Raw genomic sequence first — 14,701 nt, 5'->3', positions numbered from 1 at the left:
CTAGCCAGGACTCTCCATATAGGCTGTAAGCAAGCTGCTTAATTATTCCTGTTGAATGTATTGTAATACTAGTCATATTCTTCGAAAAGCAAGCATGGAATTTGATTTCTAAATGAGGCCACATAATAATATAGGTTTGCTAACATAGCTCAAATACTTACCATTTGTTGTATCGCTTAAGCTAAGGTTTATAGGGATAAAAACAAACAAAAAAACAAATATTTTTACAAGATATTTATTCATACAAAAAACATTAATTTATTATACCGGCTTTTGTACATTTTTGCTTAATATACGATAAACTGGTTGAGTATGAACAGTAGTTGCTGGCATTATTTTGTCACTTTGTCCCATAAAGGCAACTTCATGCATCAGCTTCTCGGCCAGCAATCTTTGTCCCTGTGACATCGATCGTAGTTTCATGGCCATCATTTTGCCAAAAACATCAAATTCATCTTCAGTCTTGCTTAGTTTGTCGGTGATTAATTCTAACACTTTGTTGGCGCTATCATTCGATTTTTTTCGTTTGAACGATGGGGGTTTTGGTGCTCTATTGAGATTCGACCTTGGAGTAGTCGACAACGTGGATGTTGAAGGCGAATATTCTATCTGTAAATAAAATGTTGATTATTTTTTGTTGCAGTTCCCTGATACGCACGAAGAAATGGAGACGATTGCAGAAGAATTTAATAGTAAATGGCAATTTCCAAATTGCCTGGGCGCAGTTGATGGGAAACACATTGCAATCGTGCCACCTGCAGGCGCCGGCTCCCACTTTTATAATTACAAACATTTCCACAGCATTGTTTTGATGGCGATTGCAAATGCTAATTATGAATTTATTTATGTTGATGTTGGAACAAATGGACGTATTTCTGATGGAGGCGTACTGAGAAAATCTGATTTTTTCAAACGTTTAGACGAAGGCAGATTAAAAATACCTGCACCAAAAAAACCTACTGCTAATTCTGATGCACTGCCATTTGTTTATATTGGCGATGAAGCCTTTGCATTACGTAACGATTTCATAAAGCCGTATTCACAAAGGCAATTAAATCACAGTAAAAGAATATATAATTATCGGACATGCAGAGCCAGGCGAATTATAGAAAATTTTTTTGGCATTTTAGCTGCTAGATTCCGCATTTTTCAAGCTCCAATAAACATGAAAATTGAAAATATCAATACAGTTGTATTAGCCTGCTGTGTGCTGCACAACTTTCTTCGTCGCAAATCAACACATACTTATACTCCTTCTCATGACCTTGATAGGGAAAATCCTGAGACAGGTTTAATAGAGCTCGGACTGAGGTCACAGGACACCTTAGCGCCTTTGGAAGCAACGACTAATCGGAACTCGACTGCCAATGCTAAGAAAGCGCGAGGAGATTTCGAAAAATATTTTAATACTACCGGGGCTGTCACATGGCAAGAAAGTATGATAAGCAGTAGATAAATTAAACCAATGTAACAATTTAGTTAAAATGTTTTACCTCAATACAATCTTCGTTGTTTAACGAGTTGGAGTAACTCTCATCAGGAGACATGTTTTCCAAATCGTCCACCATGCTGGATATTGAGCTCGATTCTGTAAAACAAAATGTAAATTGTTAAAATACAACATAATACTCAAACTTGTTTTTTATTATCTCTCCCCTAAGTACCCATTTCTTCATACGGTTAATATTGATATTGGTATAATTGGTGTAATCCAGTATATCGGGTATTTTCAAAATGTGTTTTCCGCTGTATTCCTCATAACCAAACTGTACCATTAATTTTGATTGATGATTGACGATTTATTGATTGCCTCTGAAGGAACCTAACTCGAGCGATTTTTGATTTTATGATCATTTCTTTTCTTCTTCTTTCAACCATGTCCGATCATAATATGGACCTCCACGGAGTGGAGGTTTGTATTGACAGATTTTGTTTTTACGAGAAATGGATGTCAGCCACTTGCTCAACATATTAGGTCCATACTCTGACTCATACACAAATTGAAATTCAATGTGTACTTGTCAGACCCAGGATTTGAACCTGGGACCCGACCACGACTCAATAAGCCGCGCTTCCACCGCCATGATCGTACCTATATATTATTATTTCTTACCTACCTCAGCAAAGAATAAATAATTTTATTGTGACTAGAAATGATTCATAGCTGTATGTTTTAATTGCTTAATAGTAGCTAATCTAATGCGATGTCACTTTCAGAGATACGACAATGTCATAGTCTGCACGTGTATAATAAATAGCTTTAAAGCATTCCCTCGTACCTATATATTATTATTATTTATTACCTACCTCGGCAAAGAATAAGAAATTTTATTGTGACTAGAAATGATTCATAGCTGTATGTTTTAATTGCTTAATAGTAGCTAATCTAATGCGATGTCACTTTCAGAGCTAGGTACGACAATTTCATAATCTGCACGTGTATAATAAATAGCTTTAAAGCATTCCTACGTACCTTCCATTTGGTCGTTCAAGAACTCCAAATTTTTATAGTACCACAGTTTGGGTAGATAAACTGCGTCTGTGCCGGCTCCGCTTCGATATGATGTCCTTACTTTATTTCTCTCCTTTCTGTAACCCGACCTCAATGTCTGTATTTTCTTTTTAACATCGTCGACCCTTGCCTGCGGCTCCACCTTGATTAAAATCTCCAAAAGTTCCGCATACGCCAAGGACTTGGCATCACGATTCTTGTATAGTGGGCTGGTCGTCTTCCACAACGATGGGTTGTCTTTAAAACAACTAATAAAATCTTCCAAGAAACTTTTCGAATGTACTCGTAGATCTACCATTGTTGTTATCGATGTGAGATGTCCGAACACTTTGAATGACAGTAAAATAATGATGGCGCTGTCGTCCGTCGGCATAGATATAAATAATGTGACGGTAAAGCGTGGTGAACGTACGAATTTCAGCGGCTCGGCGAGTAAAATATCAAACATGTTTGAAATCCAACGAGCCTGGTCTGCGGATTAAAAAGTCCGCAGACCTGGGGTGCTCCACGCGAAAAAAAAGTCCGAAGACTGTAAATCGTCTGACTTACGTGCCAATGGAGCGCCGGCATTAAAATGAGACCTGTTACATTGAGATTACATGAGATATTTTTTTATGTTGGTGGTATACAGTGTTGCCAACTGTCATTGACAAAAACATGCTAGACGGGGTATGAAAACAAGCTATTTGGCAGAAAAAACGCTAGATTTTGTGAAAATACGACTTTTTTGCCTATTAAAAAGGGGGGAAAAATTTAAAAAAATCGGTATACAGGTAAAAGTAACTAATTCTCATTCACAGAAACTCATTTCAAAATTGACAAAAAATAATTAATTTGTCTAACAACCCACGATAAGTAATACCAGAGGTGGTATTACTTACCGTGGGTTACACGATAAGTAATCCAAAATCGGACTGAATTTTGGAAATCACCATGGCCACCACAAAGGGGACACTGACAGGGCTCTAGCCTGGGGAATTGACCAGATAGGTGAGATAAACGCACATCACAAATTTGCCCTAATCGTAAAAAAATCGCCTGCAATTTCCTTCAGGCGTATTAACATTTTCATATATGTGGTTGTGTAATTAATTGCATTATTTGGTTATTGTTTGTTGATACACTGAATACCCTTAATTTTACCTCGAACACCAAAAACGCTACTATAGAGCGTCACACTGCCTTTAACCTTAGTGGACGGGGGGCCCGCTTCAAGATGTGGGGGCCATGGAACAGGTAATTGTATATTATACTTGATATAACATAATATTATGCTTCACCCAACTGGGTTCCGCGAGCAGTGCAGTATATAATATATCAGTTTATTATAAATTTGCTTGCATGTGTCCATTCCAAAAATAATAAAATGCGAATAGTATGTAATAAAATTACATTAAATTTAATACGAAAGTAAGAGGCCAAAATTTCAGTCTCGCTTGTAGCAGTTTGCTTCAGTATGTCACTGCGTACTGATATATACATATTTTTGTAATTTATTTTCTAGATCTAAAATGTGTCATTCAGGTACTGCCACTACATGTCAATGAATATATTAGTATTGTTACTAATAGAACAATAAATAGAACATTAAAAGGACGCATGTTGGATTTAAATGACAAATTATATTTCGTTTGGCATGCGTCATTTGCACCCGCGACCCGCAATCTACGCATCGCCTAGCCATGATCTTTTTAGACCGTGCCTCAACTGAGGTATAGCCTTAAGCATCACAATTCTAAAAACTATGTTACGTTTTTTACAGATTCCGATAATATCACTGAACATATTTTGATCTAACAAGACCATTGCTTGGGAGAAAGGTGGGGACATAAACAAAATTCACATTTTATAACGTTTTTCTTAAATTGTAGGTTTATCTTTGACTTAAGATAAAAAAATCATTTTAACGTTTTCAGATACATATTTATTAATTAATACAGTTGAAATTGTAAATTATCAAAAAAATGTCTCAAATTGCAAGCTTTGTATTTTTCCGCTAGGTTCCTCTTTAAAAAGGGCTCAGTAAAGGCTTCACCTTAAACTCCACCAAGTTACATCCTAAAAAGTGAGTAAGGTATATTACATTTTTATAATAAGTAAAAAGTATGCACATTTTTTAAATACCATTGAAATTAAAAGAAGTCAACAGAAAAATAATAATCATACTAATTATGCAAGTAAATAACGTACTTATATAAATTAAATCACAAATGCACCATAAGCAGAATATAATAAATGGACCCCTTCACAGAGTGAGCCCAACAATAATATCTAATATTTTACAGACAGTACGTGCCTACATCAAACCTTGTGTTTTTGTGATTATATTGTATTCTTATATTATGTATTATTATAATAGTAATATTATGCATTGATGAGCTTTCGGATTTTTTTAATACTGCGATATCGGTACCTACAGTATATTATTTCAAATACAATAATTTAAAAACTAAGAGTAAATATAGAAAGCGTCATGTTCAGTTGATAATAATTGACATTGTTACGAGGAATGATTATTATCCATTAGCACAATTAATTTGGTTTTTGACCTTGATCAAACACATTGAAAGAACATAATGTCCTTTTTAAACGGGATCAAACCCACACCCACAGCTGCAGAGACGAATACGAAGTATGCCACAGTGGAATCACCAGCAAACAAGACTTGTAGGTAGGTACCATAAAATCTATCATTCTGGGTATTTTACTAATTTCACCATATAGGCAGGGCAGATTTTTTATGTGACACCCCGTCGAGACTCATAAGCTGAGAAGCCGCTTCACTCACGAACATTTATTATGAGTTTTGTGAGATTTTGAACCAGACGATTACTTCCAAAAATTTCCTCAAAATGGACCAAGAATGTTTTGACACATTGTTAGAGCTAATTCGGCCAAACATCGTAAAGCAAGACACAGCAATGTGCGGAGCGATTCTTGCTGGATAGAGACTTTCTATAACATTGAGATATTTAGCGTCTGGCATGGATTTGGAACACTTGAAGTTTCTTTGTGCTATTGCCCCTCGGACATTAGAAGCAATCATAATGGAAACCGTATGATAACCGGAAAAGGTATGTATTTTTATTATTTTTAAACTAAACAACGTAAAACCAAATGAACTTAATTAAACAATTAACGGTGGTAATCAATCACATTGCGTCTTAAGGGGGTACATGCTCAGCGTAGGTCAAAATGAAGCTTTTGTTCTATTTTCAAAGCATGATCCTGGACATACCTTAAACGTTGTAGATAATCTATTTATATAATTTTGAAGCCTTATTATCTGTTACATTTGATGACTGCATAAAGTATTTTTTATTACATAAAATAGTATTCTTTTAAACCTCTCGCTCTAATGTTTTAGAATATAGTCATATTTCAGTACATAACTGTGCAGTGGTGTTAAGATTTTTTACGTTTATTAATTTTTAAACGCATTTATAAGACCATCAGTATAATTTATATCGACATTATTATAGTGAAATATTTACGATAAAAAATTATATTGATAATCTCTGTGATCCCAAATTTGACAAGAATTAGGCATTTTATTATTAAAAAAATGGGCAAGATTAACACATTTGAAGATAATTCTAAAGAGACTCTAAGACTAAGCTATGTCTTTGACCATTCAAGTGTGATAAACATCCTACAAATAATGATTGCTTTATAATAAATAATAAATATATACTTTATAATAAAAAGCCAACTATAAATCGCAACGACAGAAACCATACTGAATTCTATGTAAGTCAATAATATTTGAAGAAAATATACCAATGCATTCTTTTATTACTTTTAGCCATATTTAAGCAGAATTTAATTCATTTTCAGTTAATTCTGTTTTGTATGGAAAGTTATTTCAGAAAAATTCGTAAGACTATTATTGGTTGCTAAGGGGTGGTCCTAGCAACAAAATTATTAAAATAATTATTGTGCGTTACTATGGAAATCAAAATGAAATGTCAAAATGACATTTCAGTATTCTATATTTGTTTGTTTGTTTTTTATTTACTTCATATCAAGTACAAATTTAAAAATGTGGTATATACAAAGTTCTTTTTATCTTGTAGTTATTTAGTTATAGTCCAAACGCTTAGTTCACAACACATTTTTTGGACATGTCACTTGATCTGGTAACGCATGACACAGTCGAATTTCAATAATTCATTGTGATTTCTGATGTTTCAGATATTACCCTTGATGTACACGTGGTTCACTCCGTGCATTGCGATGCGGAGTGGACATGAAGACATTTAGAAGTAGTGGAGTCACAGAACATTCAATGCAAAGGGAAAAAAAGCATTATTATAATATTATTATTCGTTCATTTAAAGCAAAAGTATATTATAAGTGTTATAGTAAAATTAAGAAAAGAAATGTGAGATGAAAGTTAGTCATGAAATATTACAAAGTATCACAGCGGCACGATATGCGAGGAGGTGTCTGACTCCATTTTAATGCAGACACAAAAACAAATTTAAATATCGAACACTTGAAACAAATGAACTGTAATTTTCCGTTGAATCAATGAGTTGATTATAACCAAAGATGTTGAAGCAACTTTTTTACAAGATGAAGCCTTTCGCGGTTTCCCTATCAAAATCGCTGAATCAAGTTTCAATTTTTCATAATTCATAAGTGCCATTTTTCTATGCAACATAAACACAAACATCTTTGATTACCTATAACGCTTTTTGCATTATTTGTAGATTAGTAAGTAGTAGTAGTAGTAGTTAGTAGTTAAAGACGATTTTAGCATTTTTCTTGCCAAATTAGCTTCTTTTTTAACCTGTCTAGCACATCATCGCTAGTCAGATTCTTTGCATCATCCAAGGTCATGCTAGCATCCTGTATATGGGTACTCTGCAGATGGCACTTAGGGGAGAGGTGCTTCGTAAAGTGCCATGAATCATGTAGTCGTGAGTCCCAGACATTCCGCATCAAGTCAAATTTCACTCCAGTCATTACTATACAGATAATGAGCTCTCTTTGCGATGTACCATCTCAGTAGCAGACTGTACAAACCAAGTTTTTAAAGCTGTTGACACTCGATGTTACATGTCATTAATTAAACATGTAAGTAAAAAAATTGTGGTAAAATATACTTATTTTCTATTGTTTAACCATAAATCATAATTGGTGTGACAAGTGTAAATGAATATTTAGATGCTACTGCATATTGGCTCTGCGTGGATCATAACGCACAGCTTGCATCCGCACACAATCCGTCTGAACCGAGCTTAAGATATTGTGTAAAGTAAATAGAGAGGTTTAAATCACTTGATTTTCGAAATTGTCGATTATCCCAAAATAAGGTGTTCTGACTTAACGTTTTCTGCCACTTAAATAATAATTAATATATTATGCTGTCTTATAATTTATGTAAGTAATAGATTCCATGTATTTTTCCATGAGTTAATATCATGTCAAAAAAAAAATCTATCTAATGATCCCTCGTTTTATTATGTTATTCCCAAACTTTCGACATCTGTGTCAAAAAAAATGCATAAGTATACTTTAATAACAACCAAAATATCTTTATTTTTTCCTTTTTTAGTACATACACAAAATAATAAACGAAAAATAAAATTCATTATAATCAATGAGAAGAATGAAATTGTTTATGTTGAGACGACACATTCCACATACAAAAGCCTGTCCCTTTTTTTGACTCAATGTCTACAAAAATGCTGAAAAAGCAACTTCACATAGATAAGAAGTTGGAAAAAGCAAGATGTATTTCAGGACTTTCTCTGTTAAAACTGGATACACATGTTGCATTATTTGCAACCAGAATGATATTGAAGTAGGTACGCCCCTTATATTTATTTTTGAAGAATCCGTCGGAAACTACGAGGGTTGTCCAAAAATTAAAGACCTTTATTGTTTTAAAAATCGGGAAAAACTATTTTTACAAAAAAATCATACGAAATTTAAGGTACATATCCCCACTATTTACGTAGTCCCCGTTACAATTGATGCACTTGGTGAGCCGTGGCACTAGGTTCTCGATTCCCTAGTAGAACTCCGGCCCTGCCAACCTCAAAAATGTTCTCATCTCTTCCTCCACCGACGAGGAGTCGGTCATTTTCCGGCCAAATGTTGCTTCGGGTAAAGAAAAAGAAGGAAATAACTCGGCGCCAGGTCAGGCGTTATTAGCAGGATGACGGAGGACATCCCATTTGAATGTGTCCAAAAGCTTTAAAAAGACCTAAGTGCTTCTCACACGATTTTGTTTCTGATCTTCCGTCAGCATTTTGGGCACCCAACGAGCACCTTTGCATTCCCCAATTTTCCAAAATCATTTGTATGGTAGACACACTGATATCTGGGATCAAAATTGCGAGCTCACGGACTGTCAAGACGGCGATCTTCACGAAATTTATGATTCATTTTCTTTAACAAATGTTACTAATTGAGGACCTCCTTCCTCTCCCCTCCTCATCATGAATACTCGTTATACCACTCGAAAACTCAGTATATCACTTCCTGACATTCAAAATCAAATTTATTTGTTTTTTACATAACGTGAACATTTGTTCACAATATGACATTTAAAAACGAAGAAACAGTGTAAAGAAGAAATAAATATATGCAGTATCAAAAAAACAGAATGAAAAGTAAAGTAAAGGTACAAAATTATATAAAAAAATATTATCTATAAATTATAAAGCATGGAAGCACACCGAATGAGCTAAGTGGACCCTATTTTAAGAATTTATAAAACAACGTCCACCTATACCAGGGATCGGCAAACTCTCGGACCAAAAGAGCCAAATATGAGTATCACAACGGTTAAAAAAAATTTATAGAGCCATACATATATTTTTGTAAATATGATTTATTTCAGTGAATATTATTGTTTATTTATCAAGCGAAGAAGATATTGCAAATAAAACTAACGCAAATATAAGTTTTTTTATTGTTGACATTATAAATATAATTTTTACAGAAAATGAGTTACATACAATTTTCACGCATTCCTTAAAACTAATGTGAACAATGACCTTCCTAGCATTTTTTTGGAGAGTGTCTGTATGTTTGGTAAGTAACTTGTAGTTTTCAATTTTAGGCGTGACTCCAAATTTTCATCGGTTATTTGGCTTCTCTAAATGCTATTTATATTGTTCATCGTAGTATCTACCTTATTATGTAGATCTTTTAGTGTTTGTTGTTAGTGTTTTAGCTGTGTTGTGAAATAAAATTGCATTTTTCTCTCTCCAAATCCTCAATTTTGGTGGCAAAACCTACAAATTTGGAGCTACATAACTATTTGCTTGTTAAATCCAAAAAAAATATTTAAAAAGTGCTCGTGTCAATATGAAATGGAGAAAAATTTAATTTGTCGACTATTGCAATGGGCGGATTTAAAACGACAACTATCATACCTTTTTTGTAAAAAATGTGAATTGGGAATTTAGCAAAGAGCCGCACGCCAATACCCAAAAAGCCGCGGTTTGCCGACCCCTGACCTATACTCATCCTCACGTAGATGGAATATATCAATATACGAAGCGATTTGGTTGAACAGAGTTATTGCGCTTCCAATTGCTCCTCGGGAGAACAAACAACTGATGCTCCCGATTTCTAAGATAGTTATCAAGGACACACAAGTCAATACTACCAAGAATGGCAGATTTCTCATTTACACCACGTAAATACGTAAGTCAAAAAAAATATGTGGCCAAATATTGATATATTCTAGCACTTACCTAAACTACAGCATGTAAGCATACCTAAGAGAAAGTCAGTTGAATTAAGCCACGCATAGTATCCATATAACCTCAAACAAAGGAGTCTCAAAAATTTCTTTTGAACTCGCTCCACCATAAGGTCATATTTCAACTGATGCCGGCCCAAACAATCGACCCACTCTCAAGAAGGCTTCTTACTAAGGAATTATAAAGAATTTTTAATACAGTAATATCCCAAAAAGCATCTGAAATGTATTGTTATCTTGATGGTTTAAGGGGGAGACGCATGCCAGCAGAGAACCTAGCGGAAATATACGAAGCTTGCAATTTGAGATTTTTTTTTGATAATTTACAATTTCAACTGTATTAATTAATAAATATGTATCTGAAAACATTAAAAAGATTTTTTGGTTTTTTTTTTACAATGACCCTGCAACGAATTCACATTTTATTACATTTTTTTACGATTGCCAGTTTATCTTTAAATTTAAAAAAAAAAAATCTTTTTAGTGTTTTCAGATACATATTTATTAATTACTACAGTTGAAATTATAAATTATCAAAAAAAATCTCAAATTGCAAGCTTCGTATTTTTCCGTTAGGTGCCTCTTTTCGCCTCTGATAGTATAAGCATCCCCCTTAAACTTCTTTCAGACACGTTTAAAGCGTCATAGAAAGCGGCCGTGCATATCCACGGTTGTGCATATATGACGGGTGGTGGTGGGCACTTTTTTTGTTGGAAATATCTAACATTCATGCATTAATAATTAATTTATTCAACGAACAATAACTAAGAGTTTAATACACTATTTTTGTCGGCAAAGCTCACCTGATGCGTAGCTCAAACGGTTAGCGTTCACGCTTGATTAGCATGTGAGAGGTACCGGGATCGATACCCGGCGCCTCCAAGGTACATTTTTTTTAATACTATAAATCCATGATACTACCAAATTTTACACACTAAAATTACGCATCAAACTGAAAATCTGACAAAATTATTATTGCGCTACAAAATAAAATGTAAGTGATTAAAATTATTTTGTCTGTTAACTTTCTCTTAGTAAGACAATTGAGGCGAAAAACGTTGAAAAATAATAAAATAAAATATAAAAAATATAAGAGCACAAAATTGTGAATAAATATGCAATGTGAAATGACTTGTAGCTAATTTAATAGTAGATTTCTTAAAAAAACCTTGGCAAAATTGTTGTATAATCCAGTTGTGAAATTCGGCGTTACTTATTATACCGTTAAACCGTCGTTATTAAGTTCGTATCATTGAACCTGAACTGAACGAATCAAATCGCACCGTTGGATTTATTTGATTTGGAACCGTTTGGTAGAATGTCCACGGAAACGCTTTTCTGACAACTAATTAGTGTTGCGAGTACTTAAAATTAATTCATAATATATTAGTCTCTAAAACAGAAACATATTTGAAACGTCAACTTGTTATGACATTCAATCCTCCTATCGTGGTCTACAATAATACAAATTTAACAAACTGTCGTATTCATTCATTTTAAATATACAAAATATAAAGAATGCTTCATAAATAGGTAGCCATTTAGTTAATTTATAAGATTTATAGGTATGACGAGTTTTTAAAAATTACTTTTGATTAGAGCTTTTTATAATTGACCACTTGTTCATCTCGACAGTATGATATTGTGACTTAGACGACAATCAAACATATTAAATTCGTATAAAGATCATTCCGGGTTGATTTAACACAGTTTGTAGTTTAGAATATCCGTTACAAAATATAAATAAAATGAAAATAAATTCTTTGTCTGACATAATAATTATAGTAATGATATTAAATCGAACCTGCATAGAATATAAATAGTGCTGGATTTTGAGATAATAAGACCAAAAGCGGCGTCTTGTTCGCGTATAGTTACTTATGAATAATAGGTATTGATTATTAATCTATAATATATATAATTCAAGTGTACTCCTATGGTGTAAATATTTAACATATTAATATGAACACCTCACGATATATAAATGACGAATAATGCTTATCGACACTTTGACAGATTGCCATTAGTCTATGGATCGTCCGAATTGGTTTGACGTTTCATGGCAAACCATTTTTGATGGTCCGAGAACGGTTTGATTTTCAATGATACACTGAACCAAACGTCAAATCTCAAACCATTTCCGGTCAACTACAATTTGTATGTATATTGTCTATGGTTTAATTTGATTTGTTTCGTTCATGTTGAAAGAAACGAACCTATTGGAGTCTCGTTCCGGGGCGCGAACGCTGAGCGAAAGTATATTAGTCTATGGCTGAACGTGCGGCTAGTAAGCGAAGATCGTTGGATCGAATCCAACTGAGTGCATTATTTTTTTTCAATTTCAACGTAGTACAGCTTAGTGATTATTTAATAGTTTCGACTGAGCGTTTTACAAAATTAATACAGTAAAATCGTCACTATTGCAGTCCCATCTCGTGGCGCAAAGGTAGTGCGTTCGGCTGATAACTGAAAAAAGAGTGATTCGAATCCACTCGAGTGCGTTATTTTTTCGTGTGAAAAAAAAAGCGGTCACCCTTCCAAGTACTATCCACTCCTAATATTGCTTAACTTTGATGATCGAAAGAGAGCGTTCGACCACTCAACTGGTAACATTCTGCGTTACATTTGAAATTTGTGCACAGAATTTTATTTTCATGGTCGTGACGACCGGTAGAACATATACATGTTAAAAAACAATAACATACTTTTAAGAGATAAATGCTTTTATCCAAATAAAAATTATTTGAGCGTATTTTAAAAAAATACAAATTAATTGTAAGCTCTGTTTTAATCTGTTTAATCTGGTTTAATCTGTTTTAAATTACGACTAATATGATGTTTTCAGATGTTGATAGGTATCTTATAAATAAGATAAATATTTAAAAACAGGGTTAATTATAATTTGTATCTCAGAAATAACACAATAATATAACAATCCAAAGGCTTTATGGAAATAATATTCCTCTCATTGAACTGAATTTCGCATTTGGGCACCTTGGAGTTTTATACCTATCTAAGGTGTTGATACCAGATGGTGGTATGACACAGAGTACCACCGCAAAATGGTCGACCTAACCATCACCTGTCCCACCAAACCACAGCCTGCCACAACCTACTTCCACTTAATTGCGTTAGTTGCGCCATAGCCTACTTCTACGCCAAGCCAAAAATGACTGCAGCCTACTTCGACTTCGAGGAAGTTGAACCCAAAGCAGCCTACTTCCACCCACCGAGACGCTTGGCCATTCACATTCTTCAGCCAAGCGGAGCCTGCCTCCACCCTAACCAGCTTTCTGGGAACATTCAGCCTAACAGCATTTCGTCCCCTTATTGCAGAACTAGCCTAACTGATTTTTTGTGATTTTTTTTTTATTTACCAGAAAAATTCCTTTTTTGATTCTCTATTTGGAGTCAGAACAGGCGTATCTGAATTATCAATATAAAAAAAGTTATCAGCTTAGATCATTCCAAGCCTAAATTCAATCTTTAAAATATTTTGGAACTAAATTAGCCTAACTGACGTTAAGCTAGTTCTGCACGCAAAACTACACCTACACGTTGGCAATATCGCCTCTTTCTATTGCAGTTAGGATTTATTTGTACTAATTCACTGTCAATGTCAACTGCCAACGTAATTACGCTGATGCTGTAATTACCGACAAGTATTGCAATTATTCTATGGACCATCTAGTGGCTCCTTCCACATCTAATTCGGTTGATGATGATGAGATAGTTCTACCGAAATCAGTGGCATGACTGGAGTTCAATCAACACCAAATCGATTGATCCCACTGACTCCAAATAACGTAGGAGAAATCAGTGCCACAGTGGCCCACTTTACATTAGAACAACGAGGTAATTATGAGTTTTGATGTTCACTTTTACAACAAAAATAAACACTTTCTTGACTGAAATAAGAACTGCAATTTGCTTCTATCCCGCACATTAGCTCAATGATGTATATATTTTCAGACTCTGTAATCATCGACAAGGTTTGCAATAATTTTATGGATGATCAAGAGGTTCTTTCAATATCTGATTCCTTTGATAATGATGGGAAAGTGGACCCATTTTCTACCGACAGTGTATCAGACTATGAACCACCACAGCATTCACTATCATCCCACAGTGATGAAAAGTCATCAAATGGTATTGGTAATATTGTAAATCGACTTTCAGCACCTGTCCTAGAGGTGATTAACTCAAGTCAAGCAGGGAAAAAAAGACTAGGAAAAGACATCGTAATGAAGCTCTGTGGCGCAGAAATGTAATAAAAAAGCAGTGAAATTCTGGAAACGAATTTATAAACTGGAAAAACAATGTAATATGTGAGGGTCAAAAAATGAAGGAACCCTCTCCTCAAACATGCAAATTTGGTTGTTCTATAAAAATTACCCAAGAACAGAGGGTTGCAATATTTCATCAGTTTTGGAATTTAGGTGATATAAATCATCAACGTGAAC

At 34.2% G+C, this 14,701-nt stretch overlaps 1 protein-coding gene across 1 annotated transcript; it reads right to left on the bottom strand.

The window, feature by feature from the left end:
• Positions 1 to 226: 226 nt before the first annotated feature.
• Positions 227 to 2,872, bottom strand: LOC147079994 (uncharacterized). The gene is made up of 3 exons (XM_085955058.1): positions 2,474 to 2,872; positions 1,494 to 1,588; positions 227 to 609 (listed from the first exon to the last, which is right to left on the bottom strand). The coding sequence occupies exons 1-3, from the start codon at positions 2,808 to 2,810 to the stop codon at positions 262 to 264; spliced, it is 780 nt and encodes a 259-aa protein (XP_085811184.1). The 5' UTR covers positions 2,811 to 2,872; the 3' UTR covers positions 227 to 261.
• Positions 2,873 to 14,701: the final 11,829 nt, after the last annotated feature.

The sequence above is a fragment of the Rhyacophila brunnea genome, unplaced genomic scaffold (assembly GCF_057557595.1).
Source record: "Rhyacophila brunnea isolate RB1 unplaced genomic scaffold, BYU_Rbru_1.0 scaffold_1, whole genome shotgun sequence".
NCBI lineage: Eukaryota > Metazoa > Arthropoda > Insecta > Trichoptera > Rhyacophilidae > Rhyacophila > Rhyacophila brunnea.
This window is presented reverse-complemented; position numbering and strand designations above follow the sequence as displayed.